Source organism: Microtus oregoni, unplaced genomic scaffold (genome assembly GCF_018167655.1).
Source record: "Microtus oregoni isolate MIOR12 unplaced genomic scaffold, Mior012 000002F_ref0000024, whole genome shotgun sequence".
NCBI lineage: Eukaryota > Metazoa > Chordata > Mammalia > Rodentia > Cricetidae > Microtus > Microtus oregoni.
This window is the reverse complement of record NW_024543061.1, coordinates 54,637,483-54,652,601: the sequence shown is the minus strand read 5'-3', so window position 1 is coordinate 54,652,601 and position 15,119 is coordinate 54,637,483. Positions and strand designations below refer to the sequence as shown.

The 15,119-nt window shown below is 46.5% G+C and overlaps 1 protein-coding gene across 1 annotated transcript; it reads left to right on the top strand.

Annotated features, from left to right (window-relative positions):
* Sec13 (SEC13 homolog, nuclear pore and COPII coat complex component) lies at positions 1-14,323 on the top strand. The gene is made up of 9 exons (XM_041678713.1): positions 1-79; positions 3,064-3,108; positions 5,347-5,462; positions 6,679-6,830; positions 7,355-7,488; positions 11,764-11,897; positions 12,222-12,345; positions 12,949-13,095; positions 13,923-14,323. Exons 1-9 carry the CDS (start codon positions 77-79, stop codon positions 14,034-14,036), a joined length of 969 nt encoding a protein of 322 aa, XP_041534647.1. The 5' UTR covers positions 1-76; the 3' UTR covers positions 14,037-14,323.
* The last annotated feature ends 796 nt before the right edge of the window (positions 14,324-15,119 follow it).

Sequence of the window (15,119 nt, the reverse complement as noted above, 5' to 3'; positions counted from 1 at the left end):
CGGCTGCGGGCCGGCACCGGAAGTGAAGCGTTCAGTGCTGCCACGTCCGAGGCCGTGAGTCGCCGCTGCCACAGCTATGGTAAGTGTTGCAGTCCCGGCGGCAGTCGTGACCTTCGGGCTGTCCAGCCCCCCCTTTCACTTCCTCAAAGTTTGCGTGTCCTGCCTCTGCGGGTTTCAGAGTGGGAGCTATGACAAGGCCGCCGGGCCTTCCGGAACTCAGAGGCCCGGGCTACTGTGGCACCTCCTGCCAATCTCGTATCTTGTCCTTCGTAATTGGAAAAAAAAAAAGCCAAAGTTATCAGAGGAGCTGCTGTCTACGGAGTCCTTAGTACGTTCCCACTGTCGCTCACATTTCCGCCCGCAGGTAGCCTGCGAAGCCAGTGCTGCTGTCAACACTTGAGCTGGGCAGGGGCAAAGCTGAGATCCAAATCTTCCTAACCATTCGGTCCTGCCACCTACTACCTCAACAGAAGTAGTGGCGGGATCAGTTACTTAGACACAGGGCTCCCGGGTGTGATAACCTTCGGGAAATGGGTGGGAGGCCTAGCTAGTCTAGGGCACCGTCTCGGATTTTACTAACTTCTATGGTATCTGCAGTGTATCTCCACTGCCCCCTGAGTCACTGTGTGAATGAATGAGAACCAGCCGCTGGAAGTCTTAGACCTGATTGGCACAGTGGCACAGGGAGCTGCCTCCCTCTTCTGTCGCCCTTTGGTCCCTCTGTTGCTGAGTTGGAGACTCTTAAGCTGGTCCTTGAACTCATTCTAAACGTGTACCTGGTGTGGTTCTGATGAGCTGAAGTGTTTTGATTGCTGTTTCTGACTGTGTTCCAGTAACCCCCTAAGTGTTGAGTGCTCCAAGAGCATCCCAAAGTGTGGATCACAGCCAATGACTTTGGGTGAGAATGGTCAGAAAGAAACACCCAAGGTCCTTTGGCTGACCGGTGTCAAATTGCTTTTCCCTCAGTCAATCTGGATTGTGGGGATTCTTGAGCACACCGCCCACCATATACTAATGTGTGTTGTGTGGCGCAGCGGGGACAGAGGTGTTTCTGGCCCTGGTAACCTGGACTGTATGCTGAGTGTTAGTAGGTTAGTAGCTAGGGTTTATTCCCAACGGTGTGGCTTTGGCAAGGCCTTTCTCTTCACTGACTCTTGTTTAGTCTTTCTGTTGGTTATAACTGACTGCTCCTGGTGCCTCCTGATGCTCATGGGAAAACGTTAGCATCTGCAGGCAGGTGCAGTTCTTCCTCTTCTAGTCTTTGCAGACCTTCGAGCGCACTTTGTAGAGCACTTAGAATTCTCAAGAAAACCTGTACCTACTGAGTGTGTGCCTTCTGAATGCCTTGCTACCATGCTCTCCCAAGGCCTACCTTTCTGAAAAGTAGCCCGGGCTAGCTAGCCTAAAATTCTTGTCACCTTCCTGAGTTTCTGGAGTGCTATGGTCCAGCACCACAACAGCCTGCCGTGAAGTGTCAGGCTTGGTAACTGTGAGGTTTGCCCTGGAAAAGGATGTGGGAAATGGTGAGAAATGCCAATCTCAAATGGAAAAGTCCCCTTTTCTCTTCCAAGAATTAAATAGCTGCTGAGCCAAAAACCCAAAATGTGTATTTTTGTTCATTTATTAATTCAGTGGATAGTTACTGAGTTCCTTCTGTCTGTCAAATGTTATCTTAAATAATTTTGAAGGGCTGGAGAGACGGCTCAGTGGTTAAGAGCACTGGCTGCTCTTCCAGAGGTTCTGAGTTCAATTCCCAGCAACCACATGGTGGCTCACAACCATCTGTAATGAGACCTGGCGCCCCCTTCTGGCCTGCGGGCACACATGGAAGGAATGCTGTACACATAATAAATAAATAAATCTTTAAAAAAAATTTTAAAAAATAATAATTTTGAAGAGATTCAAAGCTGAGGGATATGATGTCATGTGCCTTTAGTCCCAGCACTCAGGAGGCAGAGGCAGGTGGATCTCAGAGTCTGTGGACAGCCTGGTCTACATAGTGAGTTCCAGGTCGGCTAGAACTATGTATTAAGACAGATAGAGAATATGTAAAATCTACAAATAGTTGGAGCCTACATTCTCCCCCAGAGAAGGAGCATAAAGTACTGTAACTGTCCAGGGCTTTTGTATATGTAAGCATTTGGCTAGTTGGGGATCAAGGGAGGCTGATTTAAAAACAAATGGGGAAAACACTGATGGCCATCATGGCTGTTTCCTGCCTCTACAATCAAACCTTGGTCCCACTAAGGTGAATCTAGGCAGGCCTGTCAGAGAGTAGCCTCAGAAGCAACTTAAGTCCTGGTCTGAAACTTTCTGGGCCATCAGAAGCTCTGCAGTGCAGAAAGGGAATGTGAACTTTGATCCTTCTTGGTCTCACCTCACCTTTGAGAGCTGCCAGGCCTGTGCTCCAGGCTCAGTGACTCAAGTTCTCAGACTATCTTTGACCACGGGATCCTTTTCTACTTGGATTATATCTTCTCTCTGGTTCTCATCACTTAAGGCAGCTGTATATCCCCTCATCTGGGTTCCCCCTACCCACACAAACCATGGTGTGGCTAGGCTCCTGGCAGGTTATTTACATGAGCTTCTCTGAGACTAGAACAGCCATTCACACTCCTGTCAGCCTACAATACTCAATACAAAGAAGGTCCTTAACTGGGCAGTGGTGGTGCACACCTTTAATCCCAGCACTTGGTGGGGAGGGGTGGGGGGCAGAGGCAAGAGGATTTCTGTGAGTTTGAGGCCAGTCTGGTCTACATGAGCTAGTTCCAGGACAGGCTCCAAAACCACAAAGAAACCTTGTCTCAAAAAAACCAAAAGAAAAAAGAAGGTCCTTAGCTGGAAATGCACATATATTCTGGCATTTGGGAGGCTGGGGCAAGAGGTTAGTAAATTCAAGGCCAGCCTGAATTACATAATGAGAGCCAATCTCGAAAGAAATAAAAAGAAAATATTTATGGAATAAGCACAGACGCCCCTAAGAACCTTAGGAAGAGTTGATGCTTTAATAAGATGATTGTTGTAGCTGCTGCCAGTGACGTCACAGATTGTCTTTGGTTCTAGGTGTCAGTAATTAACACCGTGGACACCTCTCATGAGGACATGATTGTAAGTATCTACTCATCCCTTCTGGGCCTGGACAGGGGCATTCTCCTCTCTGGGGGTCCAACTGTGTAGTAGTTCCCGGCAGCCCACAGTCTCCAGGGTTTAATCGTTCTCCCACTTGACCTCTGGGTTTGCAAGGCTTTGACAGTAGCTTCTCTTCGCTGTGAGAAATGTTCTGTTGTACAGCTCAGGCCCTTCAGTCTTCATACTGAGAGTAAGGCCAAGTTGGGGGCAGAGGTTGACAATCATCTTTCTACCTTTCTCTTTCCTAAAGCCACTTCTCAGCTTCATGGAAAGGGGGTTCAATGATGGAGAGTGGGAAGTCAGTGGCAGTCACAGCAAAAGCCTAGAACAGAGACAGCTGAACTTATCTGTCTTACCCCAGAGAGTAGGCCACTGCAGGCCCTTGGGCATGAAGTCAATCCTCAGGGCATAGTGTAGTGCTGCTGGGGAAGGTCCAGAGGTGAAAGTCTCAGACAGAAAAACTCAGCCTGCTTCCTGCAGCCAAACAATGCAGGCAGCCTTGGAGCAGGGCCCAGGCCAGGTGGTCTCAACCTCCCAGCCTGACCCCTGGTACTTGTCTTGGGGTTCTGATGCAAAATTGTACATTTTGCTGTTTTTGGTCATGAGCAGTCTAACTGTGAGACCACATGCCTGGAGCTGGCATGGGCCCAAGGGCAATAAGATCCAATCTAGATAGCCTTGCCAGTGTCTTGGTTTCCTCCCGGGACCAGGTGAGGCAGTATAGTCATTGGAAATATTTGTGTGCTCCCGAAGTCTGTCATCAGACCCCAAGTATTTATCATTCAGTGCCTTGATAAATCTGCAAGGACCCTAGAAGCCAGTGCACTCCTTAGCCCCTTTGAAAGCTATGGAAACTGAAGGTTAAAGAAATAGCTAAATTTTCAAAGATTGTACAACAGATAAGCTAAAGAGATAGAATTCCCACCCCAGGTACTGTGCCCTCCTTCCCAGTATGATAGAACTCTGCTGAGAAGGGCTTTGAAATGGACCTGCAGCCTGCCTACCAGGTCAGCAAAGCCTAACACAGTAAAAGATGACCTTCCAGAGAAACCGTTGTCCTTGAGTAGGGAGGTGACAAAGGAATGTTAAATTCTATATAGCACCTTTTTGATATGTTATAACTGCTGCCTGTTGCTGAAATCTGCGGGGTGGGACAAATAGGAAAGCAGCAACCACTTGGATAGGTGATCCCGCCAACAAGGGACTAGTGTTGAAGGAGACCATACATGCTGCAGAAATAGGCCCAGAACTGGGGCAAGAGCCTGATGTGGGATACCCCTCTCTATGCTATGAATACTACTGGTGAATAAAGGAACTGCCTTGGCCTGTTGATAGGGCAGAACTTAGGAAGGAGGGGAAAACTAAACTGAATGCTGGGAGAAAGGAGGCGGAGTCAGAGACAGCCGTGGAGCCGCCAACAGAGACAGTTGTGCTGAAGCTTTGCTGGTAGGCCACGACCTTGTGGTGATGCACAGATTAATGGAGATGGCTTAAATTAAGATGTAGGAGTTAGCCAATAAGAAGCTAGAGCTAATGGGCCAAGCAGTGATTTAATTAATATAGTTACTGTCCAACAGCAGCTAGCCCGTTTCCAGTCGGTGTCAAAGTTGGTTTTGAGCAGCAGTAGCAATTGACACTTCAGGCATTGTTCCCATGGGTGTGGAATCTGGAGTCCTAGGCACACTGCTAGGGACTTTGGTGCAGTGAGAGGACACACATCTGTATGGAACCCTGTATTCAGGCCCACAGTACCTTAGAGAGTGCTGCACAGAGCCTGAAGTATTCTGAGGCCTGCTCTCAGTCAGTAACCTTGGGGTCTGAGGCTAGGCTGAGCCTCAAGGTGTCTTCCCCAATAGCCCATGAAGCCTGTGATCAGGACAGTGAAGTCAGTTTTTCCTCCTGTACCCACTCACAGAACAGGATTGGAAAAAGTGCATGAAGGGTCCGGAACAACCAGCTCAGTATGGCTTGTTTGGTCCCTTCCAGTAGGACGCTGTCTGGCAGGGAATTGATAATACCAACATTCTAGCTTCTTGTCCATGAGGTGATGATTCTTTGAGACTGGTTCAGGCTGATTGGTTCCTACAGGCTTCCTGTGCTGTCCTCCCCTTGCAACATGATGCACAGATAGAGTTTGGGTAGATTCTGGTCTATACTAGGCCTGGCTGGGGCTTCACCACCCATCCTGCAGGCTTCCCCAGTTGTCCTCCCTTGCAGCATGATGCCCAGATGGACTATTATGGCACGCGCCTAGCAACCTGCTCCTCGGACAGGTCCGTCAAAATCTTTGATGTGCGAAACGGAGGGCAGATCCTCATTGCAGACCTCAGAGGGTAAGTGTCAACAAGCTTGGAGACGGTCTTGGTGATAGCTGGATCATTGGACCTGGGAGGAAGGATGAAAGCACGAATTCAGAGCAGTTCCAGAGTGCACTCAGCAATGAGGATGCTAAGAGCTCAGACCCCTGTGCCCTTAGCAGAGATGCAGGTATGAGCCCTAGCTCCACCACTAGGAGACCTGGGCAAATGAGGCACTTTATGTCTTGGAGCCCTCCTCTGCTTAATCCCAGATGGGCTAATCCTGCCTCCATCCAGGGCCCGTCCTCAGTAGATCTTTGATAAGGGCAACCACTGCCATGTTCAGAAGCAATGAACATGACTGCCATCCTGCACATATTTAGCCATTTGACCTGAAGTGTCATTTGGTAAGTATGATCACGAGATAAACCTGCTTGGGGCACCTGTGCAGGCTCACACTTTGTGGAATTCTCTCCTCTACCTTTCCTTGGGTACTGGGGATTGAACTCAGATGTTCAGGCTTACACAGCAAGTGCTTTACCCGCTGGGCCCATAAGACAAATTTTATACATCCTGTTGTGTTGTTTGTCCATGGCAGATGGCCAGGGAGTATGTGTCAGATGTCTGCTCTTCTCTCTCCCTAGCCCTGGGGGTCTTGGCTCATTTTCATGGCCACCTCTCTGCTTTCCATCAGAGCCTTTCACATAGTGTGGGTTCCTAACCTGGGGTACCTGGGTCTGCAAGGGCTCCAGAAGTAGAATCCCAGGGATTGGTGAACTGGGATAAGGAAAACAAATACATTTGTTTGCATGACTCTGAATTTACCATTTCTATTTGGATGTAGGCTGCAAATTGCAGAAATGGCTATAGTCCTTGTCACTTTGTCACCAAGAAAAATCAGATGTATTTTCATCTTACATGTAGCTGCCTAAGACTTTGAAATTGTAGCTTGTTAGACTTGCCACTTGTTACTTGGGTTTTGGCAAAGAGGCAATTTGGTATTTTAGTAACTCATTCCAAGATATGAAATTTTTATTTTAAACTTAATAGAATGCAGACCAAATTTAGGTATGGTGGCACATACCTTTTTCCTAGCATTGGAAGGATCACAAGCTCAAGGCTAACCAGAGTATATAATGTGAGACCCTGATTCAAAAAACTAAGACCATGGCAACATTCTGTTGTCTCTCCAGAGAGAGGTAGCACTGTGAATCCCCTGACCCTCTGAGCATCCTGACTCCCTCCCTTGCAGACATGAAGGACCAGTATGGCAGGTAGCCTGGGCCCACCCCATGTATGGCAACATCCTGGCTTCCTGTTCCTACGACCGGAAAGTCATTATCTGGAAGGAGGAAAACGGCACTTGGGAGAAGACTCATGAGCATTCCGGACACGACTCCTCGGGTATGTAGAGTTAGCAGTGAGCAGGGGGCCTATGGGTGGGAAGGGCCTCTGTTCTGGTCTCGTCCCAGGCTCCCTGCCCTTGCTCTTGTTCATCCTTTGTAAACTGATTGGCTTTTCCACTAGTCTGTCCACAGCTGAGGTCAGTCCAGAGAAAGGTTTATTGAGAACAGTGGGGGCTGGGGCAATGCCTCAGTGGTTAAGAGCACAGGCTGGTCCTCCAGAGGACCCAGGTTCAATACCCAGCACCCACATGGCAGCTCGCAGCTGTCTGTAACTCCAGTTCCAGTGGATCCAATACCCTCATATACATGCAGACAATGCACATGAAATAAGAATAAACCCCAAAAAACAGTGAAGCTTCCCAACATATTCTCGTTTTGTGAAGGCAAGCTTAGGAAGTGCTGTAAATTTTCCTTAATTTGGCCAAATGTTAACTGGCCACTGGCAATCCCTGTGGTTTTTCTAAGAATTTAGCAAAATAATAGTGTATGATGTAAGCCTGCGCATTATGCCTCCTTTCACAGTGAACTCTGTATGCTGGGCCCCTCATGACTATGGCCTGATTTTGGCCTGTGGGAGCTCCGATGGGGCCATCTCCCTGCTGACCTATACAGGAGAAGGCCAGTGGGAAGTGAAGAAGATTAACAATGCTCACACGGTGAGTCCAGCCCCTGCCTTTTGCATGGAGGAGAGAGAGCATGCTGTGCTGAAGTCTTCTGTGCTCCCAGGAGGAGACCGAGTGACCCTGCTGAGCAGTGCCTGGGAGGGGCTATAGGTTAGATCTTGCTGGACCTCTTTACTCTGAGGAACAGCATCTGCACCAGCCTTCTCAGTCCAAGGCAGAGGTGGCACTGGCCTTTCCTAGGAAGCCCCAGGTTGGGGATGGAAGTGTGAGGGCACACCAACTGCCACCTTGCTACAGAAGCCTCAGGCTGACATGCATTGGGGACCCCGGAATTCAGTGGTGTTTCCAAGAATGACCTAGAGATCTAGTTCCCTGTGCTTTCTAGTTCTTGGGCCTTAAGGTTGAAACAGTCCAGAAAGCATTGTGGAAAATGGAAATTCAAATTTCTTGAGCCCATAAATGGATATCTTGTAATTCTCAAAAACACTTATACATGAAAGAACAAACTAGCAAATATTCATTTTCAGGGTTTGTCTGTTAAACCCTCATTCATTTTCCTGTCTGATCGTGGGCATTTTCAGTTTTTATTAGTAAATATTGCTGTGAACGGTTATGGGTATGTTTTCGTATCTCTAATTCCCTTAGGTATATATATTTCTGTGAAATAGCTAGATCATCTGGCAATTTCACGTTTACCTCTCTGCTTTTTCTGTCAGTGTATATTCATTGTGTAGAGCTCCACGTTTGGACATTTTCAGACATGCATATCATGTAGTTTGGTCATATTCACCATCTATTACCCTATCTTCTCCCAGTGGTCTACTTCCTCTTCCCAAATAGTACCCTGTCTGTTATGTCCTAGAGATTTTGTTTGTTTGGTTAGTCTTTCAGACAGGGTTTCTCTGTGTAGCCCTGGCCTCCCATTTGTGTGACCATACAGTAGACCTTGCTGTCACTAGAAAGTACTCCCAAGACTCAAATATCTTGTGATGGTGGCATTCAGTTCAGGAAACTGAGGCTGAAGGACCTCAGGTTCAAGGCCAGCCTAGGCTCTGAGTTCTGTAGCGAGAGTTTTTTTATTTTCCTTTTTTCTTTTGGTTTTTCAAGACAGGGTTTCTCTGTGTAACCCTGGCTGTCCTGGAACTTGTTCTGTAGACCAGACTGACCTCACACTCATAGAGATCCTCCTATCTCTGCTTCCTAAATTCTGGGATTAAAGGTGTGCACCACCACTCTTGGACTAAGACTTTTTAAATAAATAGGTGAAAGGAAAAAAAAAAGATTTGTCAGTTATGTTTCATTGATCCTTTCTGTCCTTTCAGTCTCAGTTTCATTTTTCTTTTCTGCTCTGGTCTTACTCTTTATTCTTTTAATCAGGGCTTCTCTGCATAGCCCTGGCTGTCCTAGAACTCCCTCTGTAGACCAGGCTGGCCTGGAACTCAGAGATTCCCCTGCCTCTGCCTTCCTAGTGCTGGGATTCAAGGTATAGCTACCACCACCTAGTTTGCGCTGGTCTTTTTCTTTCCTTATATTTATCATGGTTTTTTGTTTTGTTTTGTTTTACTTTTCTACACCTTGGGAAGCATCATTAGGTTGAGCTCTGTTTTTCTTTTAAAGATTGGTTTTAGTGTGTGTATACACATATAAGTGAATACATTGTCTTTGGAGGCCATAAGTCATTGGTGCCCCAGGAACTAGAGTTGTGTTTTGTCTGGATGTAGGGTCTGAGTATTATAAAGTTCCCTCTTCTGTACTGCTTTTACTATTTCTGCCATCTATGTGTGCTAGTTAAACTTTGCATGCTTTTAGCATGTTTCCACTTATATTTATTTAAGAAACTTTCTCAAGCCAGGCGGTGACAACTTATGCTTTAATTCCAGTACTCAGTAGGTGGCAGGTGGATCTCCAAATTTGAGGCCAGCCTGGTCTACAGAGTCAGTTCCAGGACAGCTAGGGCTACACAGCAAACTCTCCCAAATTTTTTTTTCTTATTTTCCACTTAATTTCTTTAATGACTTATTGTTCAAAACTCTTTATAGTCTCTATATTAATAACATTTCTCCATGCTGCAGCAAAATCCTTGGCCAAAGCAACTCAAGAAAGGAAAGGTTATTTTGGCTTACAGTCTAGTGGTAACCTGTCTTGACAGGGGAAGGCATAGCAGCAAGAGACAACTGGAGAGACAGTTTGTCACAGTCAGGAAGCAGAGGACACCTGCTCACTTCCTCTTTTTTATCAGTCCAGGATCCTAAACCCTTGGGATGGTACTACCTACATTCAGTTGAATGTTCCGGAAATGTTCCTCACAGACACACCCACTTGTTTTCTTCCTAGGCAATCCAATCAAATTGATAGTGAAGATTAGTCATTATAGTCTTCATGTGTTTGTATAATCTCTGCAGTTTCTCTTGCTTTGACTTCTATTTTCTATTTTGAAATATGCAATTTATTATTTCAGACTTTTGAATTTGCCAACACTCTATTATCTGAGGCGCTCTAATATTTGTCTCACAAGTGTATTCTCTTAAACTCAGTGCATGTATATTGACAATCATTATCTTTGTATCGACTGATAATGTGACATTCATTGTATCATATGGTTTTGTCTGCAAAACAGCGAGTCTTTGTAAAGTCTGTTTTGACAAGTACTGTTACTGCCTGGTTTCGGTTCTGTTTTGCTTGGTTTCTTACCCTTTCATTTTTAATGTGTTTGTCTCTGCTGCTGAGGTGAGTTACATCCAGCATATTGTTGGTTCTTGTTCTCAGTCCATTGCTTTGTGTTTGTGTAATGCAGTGTATGCATGTGTGCACTTCATATGCGTGTGAAGGCAGGAGGTCAGTATCAGATGTCTTCCTCTACCACCATCCACTTTTTTTTTTGAGATAGTCTTTCACTGAACCTAAAGCTACAGACTAGCCAGTGAGTTTCAGGGATTCTCCTGTCTCTGACCCTTAGCCTAGTGCTTTAAGTGTGCAGATGCACATCATCATGCCTGTTTTATTGTTTAATTTTGGTTTTTTAAGACAGGGTTTCTCTGTGTAGTCCTGGCTGTCCTGGAACTCACACTGTAGACCTGGCTGGCTTCAAAATAAGATCCACCGGCTGCCTCTGACTCCCAAGTGTTGCGATTAAAGATGTGCACCACCATGCTGGCTTATGCCTGTTTATTAATGTGTATTGTAGGGGTCCATATTCAGGTTTTTATTCTTTGTGGCAAGCACTTTACTACTGAACCATCTTCCCAGCCCTAGTCTGTGACTTGAGATAATTTACATTGGGAAACTGAGTAGGAAGGAGAGAAGCTCAAGGCCAGCCTAAGCTACATAGCTAGGACCCTGCCACCAAACAAACAACAAAAAAGAAATTAATTATGTAAGCCACGATCAAAGTTATCATGAAAAGTCATTATTTGGTCATCTGGTTGTTTTGACTCCTCTATGATGGTGCCTTCTGTAGTTCATCTGTATATTAATGTTTTGGTTTTGCTGTTTCTCATTTGCATGTGTACTTTTCTACTGGGATTTACTCTTCTGTGTGCTGAGTGTAGTCTTTCCTCTCCCTCTAGTACAGGACTTTCCCCCACCATTCATTCATAAGGCTAGTCTTGTGGCCAAGTCCCCTTGGATTATGCTCTTAGCAGAAGCTCTTCATTTCTGCTTTGAGTCTGCACTGTAGTCTGTTATTTTCTTGGAGGACTTAAAACACTACTCTATGTCCTCCTGGCCTAGGAGTCTTGCTGAGAAATCGGCTGGTCTAATAGTTTGCCTTTAAGGATAACCCAGTGTGTGTCTTGTTAGTAATATAGGTATGTTCAGGTTTACATATAGGCCCAGGATTGGCATCAGGAGTCTCTTTGTTGCTCTCCACATTTTGTTTTTGTTTTTGTTTTTCGAGACAGGGTTTCTCTGTAGCTTTGGTGCCTGTCCCGGAACCAGCCTGGCCTCGAACTCCCAGAGATCCGCCTGCCTCTGCCTCCCGAGTGCTGGGATTAAAGGCGTGCACCACCACCGCCCGGCCACATTTTATTTTTTGAGACAGGATCTCTTACTGAATCTCAAGTGCATGGATTTGGCTAATAGTTGGCTAGTGATCTTAAGGAATCCGCTTGTCTCATGGCCCCTTATCCTGCCTCCCATGTTGGTATGACAAGAACTTGTCAGCCTAATTCTTGTTCATCACATTGTGTGCCGTACTCCAAGTCCTGACAACTAGAGGGAACAGGGACCCCCCCCCCCCCGCCAGGAGTCCATAGGTTCCTTTCTCCCTGATGTGCTCAAGTGCAGCCTCACCATGGGTTCCCTCTGCAGATTGGCTGTAACGCTGTCAGTTGGGCCCCTGCTGTTGTGCCTGGAAGCCTCATAGACCAACCATCAGGGCAGAAGCCCAATTACATCAAGAAGTTTGCATCAGGTGGCTGTGACAACCTCATCAAGCTCTGGAGGTCAGTGAGTTATGCGGCTGTCTCCCCAGAGGGGCACTTCTACTCTGCCTGTCATTGTTCAGCCACTCTACAAGCAAGGTCACCTTTCTTCCTATCAGTAACAGTATACTGTTTTCAGTATGTTAGGACATGTTTTTTTAAAACAAAATCCTTTTCTTTTTCTGAGCACTTTTAGTATTCCCCAAACTTTGGAACTATGGAGGAAAGGGCATTTCCTGGGGACTTAATGGGCAGTTTAGTGAGCTAAGTAGAATTCCACTCGTTATTCTCATTGAAGAAAACTTGAAAGGTAAGCTCTCCACCCTGCTCTGGTTTCCTCTGTAGGGAAGAGGAAGACGGCCAGTGGAAGGAGGAGCAGAAGCTAGAGGCACACAGCGACTGGGTTCGAGATGTTGCCTGGGCCCCGTCCATTGGCCTGCCTACCAGCACCATTGCCAGCTGCTCTCAGGTCTGCCACACCCCACATGTCCTCAGCCCTGATTCAGAAGTGGGAGGGAGGGCAGCAGGCATCTTCAGAACGGGCGCACAGACCAGGTAAGGCCAGTGTATATTGAGATGGGTCAAAAGTAGCTTGAGAAGTAGTGCCAAGCTTAGAGCCAAGTTCAGGTCCCTCCTGACTCTATGCCCAAACTTGGTGCCTTGTGTTCATGTACCTAGTCACCCTTCTTGGACCACACTACTGCTTATTTCCTGTCACCACTGAAATGAAAGCTAAGGGGCAAGGCCTTCAGGCCCAGTAGAATGTTTTATTGGAAGTTGGTTGTTCTTGCTTGTTCATTCGTCCATTACCTGGCTCTAAGCTTGGTTTAAAAGATGGCTGTCCCTGTTCAGATAAGAAAGACTAGCCAGGCAGGGAGAAAAACATCCATAGCAATGGTCTGTTCCTCCATGAAACCACAGAACCCCTGATCTATTATGAGATGTGTTCAGGGTAAACAAATCAGAAGCAGGACACTGGAGTAGATTGTTCAGCTCCCTGTCTGCAGATCCAGGTGGCTCTCCGTGGGGAGAATGCTTATTTCTCCATCTCCTGATGTGTGCCCTTCCCTAGGACGGTCGAGTGTTTATTTGGACCTGTGATGATGCCTCAGGCAATATGTGGTCACCCAAACTCCTGCACAAGTTCAATGATGTTGTGTGGCACGTGAGCTGGTCCATCACAGCAAACATCCTGGCCGTGTCAGGTGGAGACAATAAGGTATACCCCATTTCCTGGGCAGCAAACATATAGGCTGTAATGGTTTTTCACTTGCTGATATGTACAGTAGGCCCCACCTAGTCAGAGGTGGATCTGAATTACATCTCATAGTACCTCTGAGGTACTATGTCCCCTATTACACAGAAAAGGAGGTAATTTGTGTAGGGATTACATAGCTACAGTGTAGCCCGAGCTCTGCAAGGAGAGCACTGAGATGTCCTAAATGTCAAGGTTCCTTTTTCCTAAGAATCAGCTCCCTTCACTACCCACTCTTTCTGTCCTTTTGTGACTGACTTATTTCATTTAGCATAATGGCTTCCCTTTTGAAAACTAATACATAAACAACATTGTTCATTGCTAAGAGTATGAATAAACATACATTGTTTTACACCTGCCGTAGCCTTTTCTGCTCTGCAGCAGTTCCAGAACAGATTTGTAGGCCTCATCTCAAAGGATAGCTTAACGTCTGTCTACCAGAGTCAAGCCCTGGTGTTTAAATTGGTATTCCTAAGGCATTTTACGTGTCAGAGAGCAGTAACTCAGCTTTTCTTTCTCCAGGGGCAAACCTTTTCAGCTATCTGCAATGACATAGGCAGTCTGACCCTGACCTGCTCCCAGCCACATCTTTCCTCTCACTGTCACTCAGAGCAGCATCCCATGTGGCTATCCCTACTGTGCTCTCTAGTATGACTTAGTCCTTCCCTGCATTTTGAGCAAGTGTGGTGGGAAATGAGTGTTTTCCCACAGCCTCTCTGTCCACATTTAGGGTGGGGCTGGAGAGCAGCAGAAACAGGTGCAGACCTGTGACTTTGTGCGCTAACTTGCAGGTGACCTTATGGAAAGAGTCGGTGGATGGACAGTGGGTGTGCATCAGCGATGTCAACAAAGGCCAGGGTTCCGTGTCCGCCTCCATCACAGAGGGCCAACAGAATGAGCAGTGACAATACAGGCAGCCTGGTCTTCTTGTTTCCAGGACTACCTATTCTAGAACAACATCCAAACAACTGGGAAGAAGGGTCCCAATGCTACCAAGATTCCACACCCAGGAGTGCCCACAGATGGAACACTGGGTGCTCATCTGCCTTACTGGGATTCCATGTTTGGTAACTTAATGTCCAGCTGAAAGTATTCATGTCAGGAACAAATGACTATTATTTTTAAATATTTTTGGCCATTTTTAACTGTCTTTTGGTTCAAGCTGTTTCAAAGCTAATAAAATCATATTGCATAGAAACTTTACTGTGTCACCCCCACACAGTGCATCTGCCCAAATTGGGCTACTATGAGCACCTGTGTAAGTCATGATCCAGGCCGGGCCTGCAGGGGCAGCCCCTCTGGGTACATTTACTCCATGGGATGGGATTGATGACTTCTGCCCTGAAGAATGGGTATGAGATGCTAACACATGCAGAGAGGTGATCAACCATTTGTCAGGCAAGGAATGTTAACACAGAGCATTCAAACATAAAGCTATGTTGGGAAACCATAGTTCTGGTCCTAGCTAACCTTGAGCCTCACCTGAACCAGGTGCTTTAGGTAGGCCTTCACACTGTATTTCAGGTAAGCAGTAGGGCAGAGAAGACAGACCTACTCACTTGCTAAGGAGAAAGCCAGGATTAGAGTTTAGCCCACCTCACCCCAAACTTACCCACTGCAGAGGGGGTGTTGTTATTCCTCAGCCACAGTGTGTGCTCGCGGCAAACCTTTACATGGATACCAAGGCAGCTGCTTTAGGCAGTCACCTCAGAACTGCAGGGCCCCCACCTGCCATCTATCCTTTTAATTTTTATAAGCCAAACCTGTTGTTTTGCCAAAACATGTTAAAGAGTGGAACTGAAGTGAGGAGATGCCAGTACCTGCCCACACAGCCTCCTAAGTCACTCCATAGAGCCCAAGTCACTCCATAGAACTCCAAAAGCAGTTCCTTTCTTCTATGATAAGTATGAGAAAAAGGCTGAAAAGGACCTTTCTTATGCTGCTCAGCTCATAGAGAATGCATGGAAGTCTGTCAGCCTAAGGACAAG

Coding starts and splice junctions, on each gene's coding strand:
- Sec13 (XM_041678713.1), top strand. Junction 6,831..7,354: donor TTCCGGACACGACTCCTCGG/GTATGTAGAGTT, acceptor CTCCTTTCACAG/TGAACTCTGTATGCTGGGCC. Junction 13,096..13,922: donor TGTCAGGTGGAGACAATAAG/GTATACCCCATT, acceptor GCTAACTTGCAG/GTGACCTTATGGAAAGAGTC.